The 13,804-nt window shown below is 48.1% G+C and overlaps 2 protein-coding genes across 5 annotated transcripts in view; one reads left to right on the top strand and one right to left on the bottom strand.

Annotated features, from left to right (window-relative positions):
* The window catches only part of C7H17orf80 (chromosome 7 C17orf80 homolog), a 16,054-nt gene extending 9,225 nt beyond the window's left edge, over positions 1–6,829 (bottom strand). Inside the window, exons 1-4 of one of the 3 annotated variants that reach the window (XM_013347577.2) lie at positions 6,556–6,827; positions 3,608–5,073; positions 1,047–1,151; positions 401–525 (exon numbers count right to left, since the gene is read on the bottom strand). In XM_013347577.2, coding sequence (XP_013203031.1) covers positions 404–525; positions 1,047–1,151; positions 3,608–5,066 — 1,686 coding nt within the window. In that variant the 5' untranslated portion in view covers positions 5,067–5,073; positions 6,556–6,827 and the 3' untranslated portion in view covers positions 401–403. Of the gene's footprint in view, positions 1–400; positions 526–1,046; positions 1,152–3,607; positions 5,074–6,555 lie in introns of all 3 variants that reach the window. The other 2 variants (XM_005350676.3, XM_026780577.1) reach the window with 2 other exon arrangements.
* A 127-nt stretch (positions 6,830–6,956) lies between these two features.
* Positions 6,957–13,804, top strand: part of Fam104a (family with sequence similarity 104 member A) — a 27,472-nt gene continuing 20,624 nt past the window's right edge. The window contains exons 1-2 of one of the 2 annotated variants that reach the window (XM_013347624.2): positions 6,957–7,388; positions 12,915–12,932. In XM_013347624.2, the coding sequence (XP_013203078.2) occupies positions 7,009–7,388; positions 12,915–12,932 (398 nt within the window). In that variant the 5' untranslated portion in view covers positions 6,957–7,008. Of the gene's footprint in view, positions 7,389–12,832; positions 12,933–13,804 lie in introns of both variants that reach the window. The other variant, XM_005350674.3, reaches the window with a different exon arrangement.

The raw sequence follows: 13,804 nt of genomic DNA, 5'->3' as shown, positions 1-13,804 counted from the left end.
GTGTGAGTGTGCTTTTATATTAAAATTGTCTTCTTGTACCCACTGGCCTGGATTAATTAAATACGCCTTCACTTAAGCATCTTAAGCACACGGTCTGTTCTGTTCCTCCTGCTGTAGGTAGCAGAAAGCCCTTCTAGTCCACTGTGGAAAAGGGGTTCTCAGGCACGAAGGACGGCGTCTCCCCCTAGCGGGGAACAGTTTAAAGCAGGAAAAGCAAACCAACCCACCAACTGAAGGCCTCTGGCCCATCACAGGTATCACTAATGGGCAGCGAGAGCAGCCATGTAAATATAACTCAAATCTTGCGGACCTTTAATGGAGCCCAAAAGACCCAGGGACATCAGGGCTCCCGGATACTACCATCAGAGCCCAAAGGGAGGTGACGAGTCACTTAGGCTACCTATTACGATGGCTTACTCAGACGCTTGAAGCTCCAGTTACAACACAGGATGAAGTAGCCAGCGAAGAGCATGGTGAGGCTCCCAACGCTGCTCTTCTTTATGGTGGCGTTGCACCTCACCCAGCCTGTGCAGGGGGGGGAAGATCACATGGTTAGTGGCCGGGGCATGGCCCAGTATGTGCACACCATTCAAGTCAGTCCTGCTAGACTGTGCAATGAACTCTAACTCACAGAACTTCTGGGCCTATATAAGTGTGGGTTATACAAAGTATATACATTTCCATAGCTGGCAGCAAGGTTCAGCTATGGAGGACTTGAGTAAATTCAAATCACGTGTTCCCACGTTGGGAGTTGGGTTAAACTCTGGAGCAATGCAAAGTGTAGACGATTGGTTAGCTGAGGTTCAGCGTTGCCTCAGCTGATCACTGTGAGGAAGGAGTGGTTAGGGACAGGTGGCAGGGCTGTCTTTTAGGAAGAGTTGCTGCTGTTAGCTTTGGGGTTCCAAATGACACCCGACTCTGAAATGGAAACACGGAGAACGACAACCACTCCTTTCTCTTCTTGGCTTAACAACCTACAGTGGAGAAACTTCTCCACAAGCCTGGGGCCAGCGAGAGAACCCACCAGTCAGTGACAGCAACCTCACCTTTGTGCACGGCTCCCAGGAGCCTCATAAGAGGGAAGCTGGAAGTTGTGTGCGCCGGGGCTTCGGAACTCCAGCTATCAGCCGAACTTCGTCCCAACCAGGGAACTACGGTTCCAAACAGAAGTCGCTGTGACAGTCCATCTAGAATCGCCCCTTCCCACCGTGCAGCTGCGGGGCCCCATGGCTAGCCCTCAGGAAAAGCACAGCCCAACAGGAGGGTCAATGAGCACCTCACTGGGATGCAGTTACACCACACACTGAAGTGAAATCCTCTCAGAGACCCTGTACTGTGATAGACCCATCAGCTGCCCCTTCTGCGTGCACAAGCCTGGTCAAACCACGGCTTATCATCTGCTGAGATTCTAGCAAGAAGTAGCTACTTCTACTACAGGTTGAGTATCCTGAAATGCCTGCACCGAAGAGTTTAGATTTGGGCCTGAAAACAATCTTGAACCATCTACATGTGTATGAACGATCTTAGGCCCCAAACCAGAACCAACTATGGAATTTCTCTGTTCTCTGCTCCCCTGCCCCACTGGCGACTGAGCCCAGGACCCTACACACAGTAAAAATGCATGTCTGCCTGCCCTCTACCACTGAGTTGCATCCACAGCTCCCAAATCCATCTTCGCTTCTGATGAATTTGTCCGACGAACCCTGTCAGCATATTCTGAGGATTTTTTTTTTTTAAGCATGCCTGTTTGGACTGCGACAGCCCATGTGCAGCTAGGCTTGGGATCATCTCCTCCCCAGGACCCTGGGTACCCACGTCAGCACTCAAGATGCTGTCGTTCTGGAGCGCTGTGGATCCGAGCTTAGGGACGATCATCACACATACCCCTACTCCCTGTCAGTCATCTTGATCTGGTATGTCTGCTCTGACCCCACTGCCAGGCCTCGGCTGAACCGTCCTATTTATGCTGACGTGTGACTAACAAGTAGAACCAGAAAAGAAGGCATGTGTTTCTCTTTCACGTTTTCCTCCATGTTCAAGCCAGAAGGGGATCCCGACTGGCCGTGGTTTTCTGATCTCAGTTTGGTTTGTCAGGACAAAGGATAAATTAAGATAGATGGAGTCAGGTGTGGTGAAAGCACCCGTGAATATAAAAATGCTCAAATGATATTACATATGGGGGCTGGGACAGAGGGCTCAGCAGTAAAGAGCACTTGCTACTCTTGCAGAGGACTCAGTTTTGGTTCCCAGCATCCCTGTAGTGACTTAAGCCATTTTTAAATGATTTCTAGCAATCAGACACGCTCTTCTGGCTTCCATGGGCAACTGTATGCATGTGGCACATGACACATGAACTCACATGAATTACCACACATATACATAAAAAAAAATCTTTAAGGGGGCTGGAGAGATGGCTCAGTGGTTAAGAGCATTGGTTCTTCCAAAGGTCCTGAGTTCAATTCCCAGCAACCACATGGTGGCTCACAACCATCTGTAGATGGTCTGGTGCCCTCTTCTGGCCTGCAGACATACACACAGACAGAATATTGTATACATAATTAATAAATAAATATTTTTAAAAAAAAATCTTTAAAAACAAAAGCATACTGGTGTCCAAGGAATCACACAGTATGTATTTGTGCAAGGCCAAAGTCTCTTAAAAACCAACAAGAAAAAGAAAAATCATGGGGCTGGAGAGATGGCTGCAGTGCTGAAGAGGACCTGGGTTCAGTTCCCAGCACCCACATCTAGTAGCTTGCAACCACCTAGAACTCCAGTTCCAGGGTCTCTGATGCCCTCTTCTGGCCTCTACAGGCACTGCACTCGTGTGCACATTTTACCCCAAACTTTCACATACTTGAAAACAAACAAAATGAACAAAAAAAAGACGGATCATAAAGCCTGGAGATGTAGCTCAACTCAAAACACAACGTGTACCCTCTAGAAACTGCCACTGTTGGGCCGGGGTCTCAGCGGTGTTGGTAACCATGGACTTTGTTATTCTCTGTTGTCCAAGCTGGGTTCACTTCCAGGTACAGGTTCGGAGAAACATACACAAAAAAAATCTGAGCTATGATCACGGAGGGAGCACAGAGGCCACGGTCACTGCACCCACAGGCCTTTCTTTTTTACATGCCGCTCCGGACACTGGGCTCTTATCCCTTATAGCCTTTCCCATCCAATTTCTTTTCTTTTTCTTCAAGACTATGTAGCCCTGGCTGTCCTGGAACTCACTCTGTAGATCAGGCTGGCCTTGAACTCAAAGATCAGCCTGCCTCTGTGTCCAAGGGCCCGGAATTAAAGGTGTGCGTTACCACGCTCAGCTTGCCCATCCAATTTCTGTTAGGCCTCTTCCCAGTATAGAAATGCAACTGCTGTCAGGATTAGCAGCCTGGCCCAGTCTAACCCTCAACTCTCGATGGAGAAGGGAGAAGAAACATTCCAGTTAACTCTGGACTGAGTCTCTTCTGTCAGTTAAGTCAAACGTGGGGTAGACTGTGTAGGTGTGGCTAAGTTAACTGAACGAAAACAAGGACTGTCATCCCTATTTCAAAGGTGCAGAACATTCTGGAGGGGCGGGGCGGTCCTCACAAACGAGCCTGCTTACCTTTCGAGACACTCACACCCTGGGAAGTGGCAGGGGGAGGCATCTGAGCCACTGGGTTCCAATGCTGAGGCCCCCTTGGCAACACTCCTAGACCGACGTAACCTGGATAGAGTTCTGGAAACCACTCGAGTCCCACAGACCGGGGAAGAGCCTCTGAGTTGGCAATAGCAACATGACTGACGAGGGAGCATTTAGACACCGGGTACTGAGCTGAATATGACGGTACCTGGTACCCTGTCTGGGGTGCATGGGGTTGGCGGAAAGATATGGGTTCCAAAATGTCCCTCTTGCTTCCCACTAACAGTGTTATGGCAGAGACTTCTGGAGGAGACTTCACAACTGGAGAGGCGAGGCACTGATGTCCTGATTCTGGTACAGAGAGAAGCTTCCTCGAAGTTCCCTCTGGTGGAGTAAGTACGTTCAAAAGTGCCAGGGCCGCCTGTGTTTTTGCTTTTGTGGGTAAAATGGGATCCTTATTATCACGGCCCGAGCAAGCTTGTGCCTGTGCTTCCGTGGCAGACATGCTGTTCTTAGGATTTCTGTTGTGCTGGCGCAACTCTGTTCCGAGGTCGAGCTCCTGGTGCTCTCTGACTAGTGTTTTACCCAGTGGAGCGGGGTGAAGGTCCAAGAGGAGTGATCCTGACTTATTTTGGGTCTCAGCATTGCCAGGGTAGGGAGAGACTTCTGAGACGTGGTCTCCATCTTGGGAATTGCTTTCCTTGTTCAATATCAAGGGTTGGCCTCTCTGAACCCCATGGTTGCTATTCTTTGGTGAATGACAATCACTAACAGGCACGTCTAATAATTTTGCCAGAGGTTTCTGTCTTTGGGGATCGACTGTGTCCAATTTCAGACTTGCAGAAGTGGCTGGTTTAGCATGATACTGAGTTGAGGAATATTTTTTACCTTGATCAGATAAAACTGGTTCCACCGAGCCAACCAGCAATCCTTCTGCTTCTGAGGGATGACACAGACCTCCCTTGGACCCAGTCACATCTTCGGCAAGTTTTCTCTTGGGAGAGGTGGCCTCTGATGCACGAGACTGAGGGGTTGTGACTCTCTGCAGAGTCACCTTTATCTTGGCGTGACTGAGAACTTGGAAGGGGGGCTGATTTTGATCATTGGTTTTTCCTCCTGCCTCTGTTGTACCCGCTCTTTCCAGGACACCTGCTGCCAGTGGAAGGGTGGTAGCCGTCCATTCTGGGCTGCCCTTTTCTGAGGGGGCATTTCTTTTTGCACCCTCTGTCTCTTGCTCTCTCCTTTTAGCTCTGGTTAGGTCTTTGGTAGGCCTCGCCTCTTTTTTAGCATGTGAAAGTGAAGCTGGCTTGGACTGATAAACTTTTTGATCAGCAGATATGGGCGGTCCTATCATCTTACAGTGTGGCAAGTGGGATTTTAATCGCTTAAATGGCTTCTTACAATAAGGACACACCTCCATCCCAGGGCAAGCATCAGCCATCCTCTTTCTGGGAAAACAATGAAGAACACAGGTAATCATTTTATGCATGAATTTTTTTTTTTGATTTTTCGAGACAGGGTTTCTCCGTAGCTTTTTGGTTCCTGTTCTGGAACTAGCTTGTGTAGACCAGGCTGGCCTCGAACTCAGAGATCCGCCTGCCTCCCGAGTGCTGGGATTAAAGGTGTGTGCCACCACTGCCTGGCTTTATGCATGAATTTTAACTCCTTATTTTGTTTGCTTTTCTTGGCTCAATGGTTAAGAGCACTGGCTGCTCTTCCAGAGAACCTGGGTTCAATTCCCAGCACCCACATGGTGGCTCACAACCATCTATAATGAGATCTGGCGCCGTCTTCTGGCATGCAGGAGGAACACTACATAATAGATACATACATCTTAAAGAAAAGAGATCTTGCCAGGCGGTGGTGGTGCAAGCCTTTAATCCCAGCACTTGGGAGGCAGAAGTAGGTGGATCTCTGTGATTATGAAGCCAGCCTGGTCTACAGAGCGAGTTCCAGGACAGGCTCCAAAGCTATACAGAGAAACCCTGTTTCAAAAAACAAAAACGAAACAAAAGATAGGCTCTTGTAAAGCCCAGGCTGTCCTCAGATTCACTCTGGTCTACGAAGTTCCAGGAAAGCCAGAGTTACATAACGAGACCATCTCAAAATAAATAAATAAATAAATAAAACCCACCACCAACAAAACAAAACCAACAACAACCCCACCCCAAACAATAACCACAGCAAAACTAAACCAAAAGATTTAAGTCTAATAAACAAATGCTTAGCCAATGGAAAAGACATTAAAAATGTCAGCCAGAATTCAATTTTGTTATTTATGCCAAGTGGAGGTTATATAAATTTAATGAAATTGTTTAAAAACCCTTAAACATTAGAAGAGGAACTCCTTAGGGCTTTTAAGAGCAGTTAAATATTGCGGGATATTTGATCTCAGTGTGTAGCCTGTCTGCCCTGGAACTCGCTAAGCAGACCAAGCTGGTCTTGAACTCACATAGACTGGCTTGCCTCTGCTTCCCGAGTACTGGGATTAAAGACTTGTGTTAGTATGCCTCACCTCTACAAAACCCCCATGTTTGTGGATCACTGTTCACGTGTTTGGCAGAAACTTTGAACGTCAACTTCTATAAAGATTAAAACTGGAGAGCTGATGCAAAAGGTGGCCAAGTACTGACTGATTCCTATACAAATAACTGGATTATGCCCCTGGCAGATAACTGGGGATGCTTCTGAAAATCAGAGTCAAAACTTCCCCAAGTATCCAGGGCCCAGAGCACAGTTATTCGAAAAAATAAAACAAATCATTCAAAATCCGAGACAAGGTCTCAAGTAGGCCAGGCTAGCTCCGTTTCACAATCGAGAATGACCTTGACCTGCCGGTCCTCCAACCTCCACCTCCCAAGGGCTGGGATGACAGGTGCGCGCCCCACACGCCCCGCTGGGACCTCGTGATTTCCCTTGATCACGCTCACCTCGCCACGAGCAAGGCGTTCCCACGCCTGCCGGCCTCCCCACACCTTTCTGCCCGGCCTCTTCCAGCAGGTGGGCGGGACCGCTCCCCGTCGGGGCTGGGACTTCGTTAGTCCGTTCTCCTGATCTGCACTCCCGACCTACAGAAAAGGTCGTGGGAAACAGCCCAGCCCTTGGACACTCCACCGAACCGGCTCCGCAACGCTCGAGACGCAAAGTTCCACGCGGCGCTCCCTTCGAACTCGGGAGTCACACAGCCTTCCAACCATCGAACCCACAGCCTGTGGCCGTCCGAGTCAGTGCCTGATGGAGCTCGCCCAGCTCTTTTCCTTTTCATTTTCCACCGCACAGAGATTTAACACAGATACACGTATCAGTTGGTGTTCCAATAATTTAATGTATTCAAATCCGGCTTGACTTTTACAGCTTGTCCCGGTTTGTTTTTGTACAGGCCGATGCCTCGGACACCTACACGGGGTCCTGGAAGTGCCCGGTCTGTTTTTCCCTCTCCGGACACGCCTCTTCCTGGGGGCGGGGTCGTGGGTGAGCGCGGCCAACGGCGTCCCCGCCACTGCGCAGCCGCAGGAGGACGGTACCACGGCGCCTGCGACATGGGGGGGCGCGGAGGAGACGCCGGAAGTCGCGGTGGTACGGGTCGTCCTGAGGGGTCCTCAGCGCCCGCAGCCTCTACCCGCGCGGCGGCCAGAGCCCAGGCCCGTGGGGGTGGGCGTGGCGGTCGCCGGAACACAACCCCGTCCGTTCGCTGTCGGCGCGGGGCGGCGCCGCCGCGTCGCTCGCCTTCACCAGCGGCCATGAGCGAGCGCCTCCGCCCCAGGTGAGCGAAGGGACCCACTCACTCTCCCCGCGGCCCCTCGGCCGAGGATCCCTGCGCGATGGAGCCGAGGGGCGCACGAAGCCGGGGTGCTGCGAGGCCCCGTCTGCGTCGCTCTGCGGTCGGAGGAGGCGGGGAGAAGGTTGCGCCGCCTCTGACACCTGGACCCTGCGGGGAGCCAGAGAGGTGACTCTCTGGAATCCAGGTCTACTCCTCCTCCGTCTCTTTCTGGTTTTCTTCGACTTCTGCCCTTTCCACTTTGGAATGAAGTTTGTTCGGTTCTATCAGACAGACGGTGGACCTAAAGCTTTCCTGTCCTAAATTTAGGCGGGCGGTGGTGGCGGAGGGGTGGGGGTGGGGGATGGAAGGACTAACTGAGCTTGAAGAGGCCAGCCCCCCAAGAAGGCGCCTCCGAGGGGAACGGGACGCGACGGGGAGGGGAGATGCTGGCGCCCCAAGGTCAGGGGAAAGGCGGGGGTTGGGCTTAGCCGTGCAGATGGGAGGGCTTAGGGCCGTTCGCAGCTCTGTCTCCTGAGCTGTTGTTAACCCAGAAGGGCAGATGGACCCGGGAGGGTCGTGACCCACTCTCGGTTGTGACATTAACAGGCAGCATTCTAAACTGTCTGGCTGAGGAGCCGTTTGGCTTTGAGGCGGGAGGTGGAAAACATTGCGAGTTAAAGCTCGTTTGCCTCTCCCCTGAGCGTAGCCTCAGGCCCCAGGCGGCCTCTGAGAGCTTTAGGCCCCCACACAGAGGAGGTTTCTTTTTCCCTTCTCATTTTCGTCTTCAAGAAGGTGGGAAGAAGTTGGGATGCCCTGCCTCAGAATGAAGAGGGCCCGCATTATTTCTTATTAGAAAGTCACCTCTAACTACTCGACGACTTGTACAAGTTTTACTTTCTGGTTTTTCTCATGAATAGACTCAGAGAGCGTCGTTTAATTATTTAAGTTTATCCAGATTCACGTCTCTTTATTCCATAGTAGTTTCAGGTGCATCATAGCATTGCTTTTTTATTTTCTCTTTTAAAAGATTTTATTTATTTTTAGGTGTATGGGTGTTTTGCTTGCTTGTATATACATAGACCACGCGTGTCCATAGAAACAAGAGGAGGGCATCGGATCTCCTGGACCTAGGGCAGTAGTTGGATGTGAGCCAACATGTGGATGCTAGGAACCAGACCTCAGTCCCCTGCACCAGCAACAACTATTTTTCAGTCTTGAGCATCTCCCCCAAGCCCTGTATCTTATTACATGCATTCATTGGTTGTGAATGTAATCACTGTTTTCCAAGGCTTCTCCTTGAAATAGTTACTTCTTGGGATTGAACTCACCAACATCCTGAGCATATTCGGTCCAGTGTTGAAAATCTAGAGGTCCCTAGACGGAATTGAATTGTTGATTTTGTTTATGTAGAAATTGTGGCAGAAAGTCTGTACTTGTGTGAACAAGATGTTCAAGCTAAAGTGGAAATTATAAGGTGCCTTTCAAAATTATCATCTGGTCTTTGGCATTGATGCAGTACCTAAAGGTTTAATCTTACTGATTGTGCAGATAGCATGAGGTCATAATCTTGCCAATTATTGAAGATGATTTATGGTCCAGCTACAGTCACCTCTTTAGGATTAGTAAGCCTGAGCTGACTGCCATTATTTGGATTCTCTTGGAAAGTCTCCCTCACCTGACAAACCCCAGCGTTTTCTACCAGGAATAGATTTTTATTTATTTATTTATTTGTTTGTTTGTTTGTTTGTTTGTTTTTATTTTTCGAGACAGGGATTCTCTGTGGCTTTGGAGCCTGTCCTGGAACTAGCTCTTGTAGACCAGGCTGGCCTTGAACTCACAGAGATCCGTCTGCCTCTGCCTCTGCTGGGATTAAAGGCGTGCACCACCACCGCCCAGCTAGATTCTTTTTTATAGTTCTGTAAGCTAGTAATCTGAGTTTGTACTGACTGTAGATTCTTTTATATAGTGCTGTAAGCTAGTAATCTGAGTTACTGACTGTAAATTCTTTTATATATCTAATTTACAGGAGTCGTAGTATGTTTCTATCTTCTGGTGACTTCTTTAAAATAAGCCCTTTGGTGAGGACAGATCTTTCTTGCCTACTTTTCTCTTCACCCATTAGCTATCTTGGCCAGCTACAGTGTCTTTATCTCCAAGGCAGTTCCTGTCTCTGAATCTGGTCCCTCAGTTAAAAGATGAAGAGCTGAGCTCAGACTTTTTTCAGACTTTGACAGTCGACTGTGCAGGTTGTAGAAGGGTGGGCATGTGGGTGGTAAGAAAGCCTGACTTAACTATACATCCCTAATTTTTACGTATGAATCGTGGGGAGAGATGCCCCACAGCAAGAAGTAAACTCTTTTAAAGAAACACGTGACATGAGGTGTAGTTACACTTGCTTTTGATCCCAGCCAGCACTCATAAGACAGAGAATCTGCATTTGAGGCCAACTTGATGTCCAGGCCAGCCAGGCTACATAGTGAGACCTCGTCTCAAAACAAACAAACAAACAAACAGACAGACACACTAAACCATTTGAGAGGCAGTTTCTGTACTCTGATTCCATCTGCCTAGGTTCTCCAGAGGACCAGCAAGATAGGACAAAAGAGAAATAAGGAAAGTGATGGAGTCCGCCGTCCTTGGGGTAATAGATGTCCAACAGTTTTCTTTACCTAGGTGGAAAGGAGAGAATCTGATCAATTACAGGGCGCCTTAGTAATAAGGCGATTGAAAGCTGCTTCTAGTTATCTAATAACAGCCAAGAACAACGAAAATGGAGGATTCGTAGAGCTCATTCTTGACTCATTACTACCCAAAGGAGAGGACAACTCAAAGGCCCAGGAGATGGCACTTGTACCGTGAGAAAACTGACAGCTCTCTCACATGGCTTTCTTAGGGGTAGATAGATGGGAACTAGAGAGCAGCCTTTCTGCTAGTCTCATTACCGGGAGGAAGCATGCCCTGCTACCGATGAGGACATAATAGTTTTTGGTCAGGCTCATAAAGTTTGGTGGGAGTGACTCAGCAGCCCCAAGCATAACCAGCTGTTGGTGTACTGATAATAGACGTTTGGGGCCAGTCTACTGCCTCTGAGTTTTTCTTTGACTGTCATGACTCCCAGCAAGCATTGCTTTACTTTACATCCCCAAATAAGTTGCCTGTTTTATAACATTTTCCATAATAAATTTTTTTTCTCCCCAGTGAAGCAGGAGTTCCTGTCTGTGGTCTTTGATAAATTTTATTCTTGATTTTTTTTTTTTTTTTGCTTTGTATTTGTTTGTTTATTGGGGGGGGGTTCACTGTGTAGCCCTGGTTGTCCTGGAAATCGTTCTATGTGGTTAACTGTGGTTGTGCATGAAGATGTTAGGGATTGTGTGCTCCCACAGTATTTATGCTGGGCATGGCTACAGCAGCAGTAGCTGCAGGCCAGCCTCTCGTGAATGTGCTAGTAGCACATTGGGTTGATGTGACTCAGCCTGTGAGGAAGTTAGCTTCAGTACGGAAGGCTGGTGTAAGAGCAGCAGGGGTTGGCATTAGACACATCTTGGGATGAGTGAGTCCTGGCACTCTGAGTGGTCCAGTGAGTGCTTGGTCATAGTTGAGCAGTGAGACTGGGAAGGTAGTAGGTGGCATGTCCGAGTCTGGGGTAGCTGTGTGAAGTAACCTAAAGGAGGTGCTGGCTGATGACAGGGTTGGGCACAGCCTGTTTTTTATTTTTTTTTTACCTCCCCTCCCCCTGTTTTTTATTTTGTTTTGTTTTGTTGGCCATTCTCTGTATACTGGTGATGAGATGCGCCTGGCACTCTGTGCTGAGTCAAAGCTCCATGTGGTGATCCAGTAGAGCTTCTGTAGCGAAGAGACTGCTGCTCAGTGTAAGGAGATAAGGTCTCACGATGTGGCCAGGCTGGCCTCAAATGTTTAGTGATTGTCCTGCCTCAGCTCCCTGCTTGCTGGCATTGTAGGCATAGCCACTGTGCCTGGCAGTAACTAGATTTTTTTATTTTTAAATTAATTAATTTTGCTTTTTTTAAGACAGACTTAGATTGCTGACCTGGAGCTCACTGTACAGAACAGGCCTTGAACTTGCAGTGATTCTCCTGCCTCTGCTTCCTGAATTCTGGGATTAGACGTGCAAGCCATCACACCCAGCAGGATGTGGATTTTAAATTTTGTTTTATTTAAATTTAAATGGCCACATTATTAGTGGCTGCCATTTTGGGCCGGTTATCCCAGGCAGTTGGGTCTGGAGCTCTTCCTCTTTTGATTTATTCCTGTTTTCTATTTTGGGATTAAAATCCTTCTGATAGCCCTAATTCTTGTAGATAGTTTAAATAAACATATATTCTCTTATACTGACTGAAAGCACTTGCTGGAAAAAGATGTGATTTATTCCCCCCCTTATACCTGGCAGTTTTAACCAGACTATTCTGTCACTGAGTGACAGCCCAGCGCAGTGATGTAATGGTGATAGTGGTGTAGCCAAGCGTTTTCAGTGATGGCTCTGCCCACCCCCCACCCCAGCAGGGCCTTAGGACCTCTCACCTCTGCATCCTGTATGGCAGCATGTTGTGTGTATTCCAGGACAAACAGGCAGTCAGCGTCCTCACTTCAGTGCTCCGTGGGGCAGGGAGTGGAGTGGGGTTAGAGTTATAATTTTAGGATTTGTGGCAAAGGAAATTGAGTTGGTACCCTCCTGTTTCTCTGTTCGCAGCAGGTGTTTGGAAACTAGTCTTTCTCCGTAAGGCTCGGCCTCACTAGCTGTCTCCGCTTAGTGTCCAGCATTGAATATTAGAATTCTCTCACTGGGGTGTCGTGGTTGTAGTAGAACTCTTAAAATAACTCTAAAGCCATTTCTGACAACTCTGAGGCCTCTCAGCTGTAGTGCCCCCCCCCCACCAGGAATCTAACAATTAGTCTTTGTGAATGTTCTCCAGAAACTGGGGCAGATAACCTTTAAGATGTTGACCCAGTTCCTGATGTATGTGCCAGGTGGGAGGCCTCCCGGAGACTTGATTTGTTTCAGCCCCTGGGAAAGGGGTCAAGGTGACCCTTAGATGTTTTATCTTACCTGGCAACCGCTCTCCAGCTAATCATTGGTAGTAGCCCTTTTGAATAAGCCAAACATAATAATCAAAGAACAACCCCCAGACACCCACCTTGCTTCTGTGGCTTTTTCCTTTAAAAGTAGCCTGTACCAGCTCTTCGGGGTTTTTCTGGCCTCCCAAATGCTGAAAGACCCTGTCATGACAGAATTAATAAAATCCTCATGCTTTTACATCAGCTGTGGTGTGTGAGGTGGGTCTCTTGTGTTTGGACTCTAGGATCCAACAGTGGTAGATTAATTTTTTTAGCCTAGAGGGTGCATTTTTGTGTGTGTTGTTGTGGTTTATAATTGAAGTATCTGCAAGCTCCCTAACTGCTTATTTTTCTTCTTTGTGTTTAAATTTTAGGAAAAGGAGAAGAAATGGCAATGATGATGACAACCACCTACCACCCCAGACCAAAAGAAGCAGTAGGAACCCCATCTTCCAGGACTCCTGGGACACAGAGGTAGGCAGAATGACCGCAGGCTCAGCTGCATGACCTGGTCTCCATTGCATAATTGGAAGAAGTTCATTTTTCCAAGAACACCTCACCTGCCTTTACTTGCTCCTTTGCATCATTATGTTAAGGCAGAGTTTTGATGTGTAGCCCTGGCTAGCCTGGAACCCAAACCTGGTTGGCCTCAAGTTTGTGGCTGTCCTTTCCCTTAGTGCCGGGGTTGCAGTTATGTGCTGGCACACTAGGCAACCTGTATTTCTACTTTTGAATGAAAGCCTCTTTGAGGAAGATAGGGACTGACTGTCTGTCCTGCCAGGTAAGCAGTGTGCACATGTTCATTTTCACCCACCCCCATCCCATTTATTTATAATCGTTTCTTGGACTTTGGAAGCCATCTTTGAATCCTCTAATTTTACATTTCCTGGTGGTTTATGAGGGGCATATTTGTTACTTGCATTCAGTAGCAGCTCTAGACAGCAGAGTGTGTACAGCGTATGTACCTGGATCCCCTTTTTGTTTTGGGATTAAAGGCATGCACCGCCCAGCCACAGATCCCTTGTTACAGGGTTTTTATTTTACATTATTTTTAAAAGAAAGGCCAAAAGAGGGTACTAGATCTCATCTGTGGGCCACTATGTGGTTTCTGGGAATTGAACTCAGAACCTCTGGAAGAACAGCCAGTGCTCTTAACTGCTGTGCCATCTCTGTGTTCTAGAAACTGTTCTTCCACAAGGCTGTGAGGGGAGGAGAGTGAGGTAAAGGTGGAAAGCACACTCAAAAGTTTTTTGCATTTTATGCTTTCCAGAAAGAGTACTCTGCTGTACTCTGCTGTGTGTGTGTGTGTATGTGTATATATATATATATATATATATATATATATA

The sequence above is a fragment of the Microtus ochrogaster genome, chromosome 7 (assembly GCF_000317375.1).
Source record: "Microtus ochrogaster isolate Prairie Vole_2 chromosome 7, MicOch1.0, whole genome shotgun sequence".
NCBI lineage: Eukaryota > Metazoa > Chordata > Mammalia > Rodentia > Cricetidae > Microtus > Microtus ochrogaster.
Note: the sequence above shows the minus strand (reverse complement) of the source record. Positions and strands in the feature narration are given on the sequence as shown.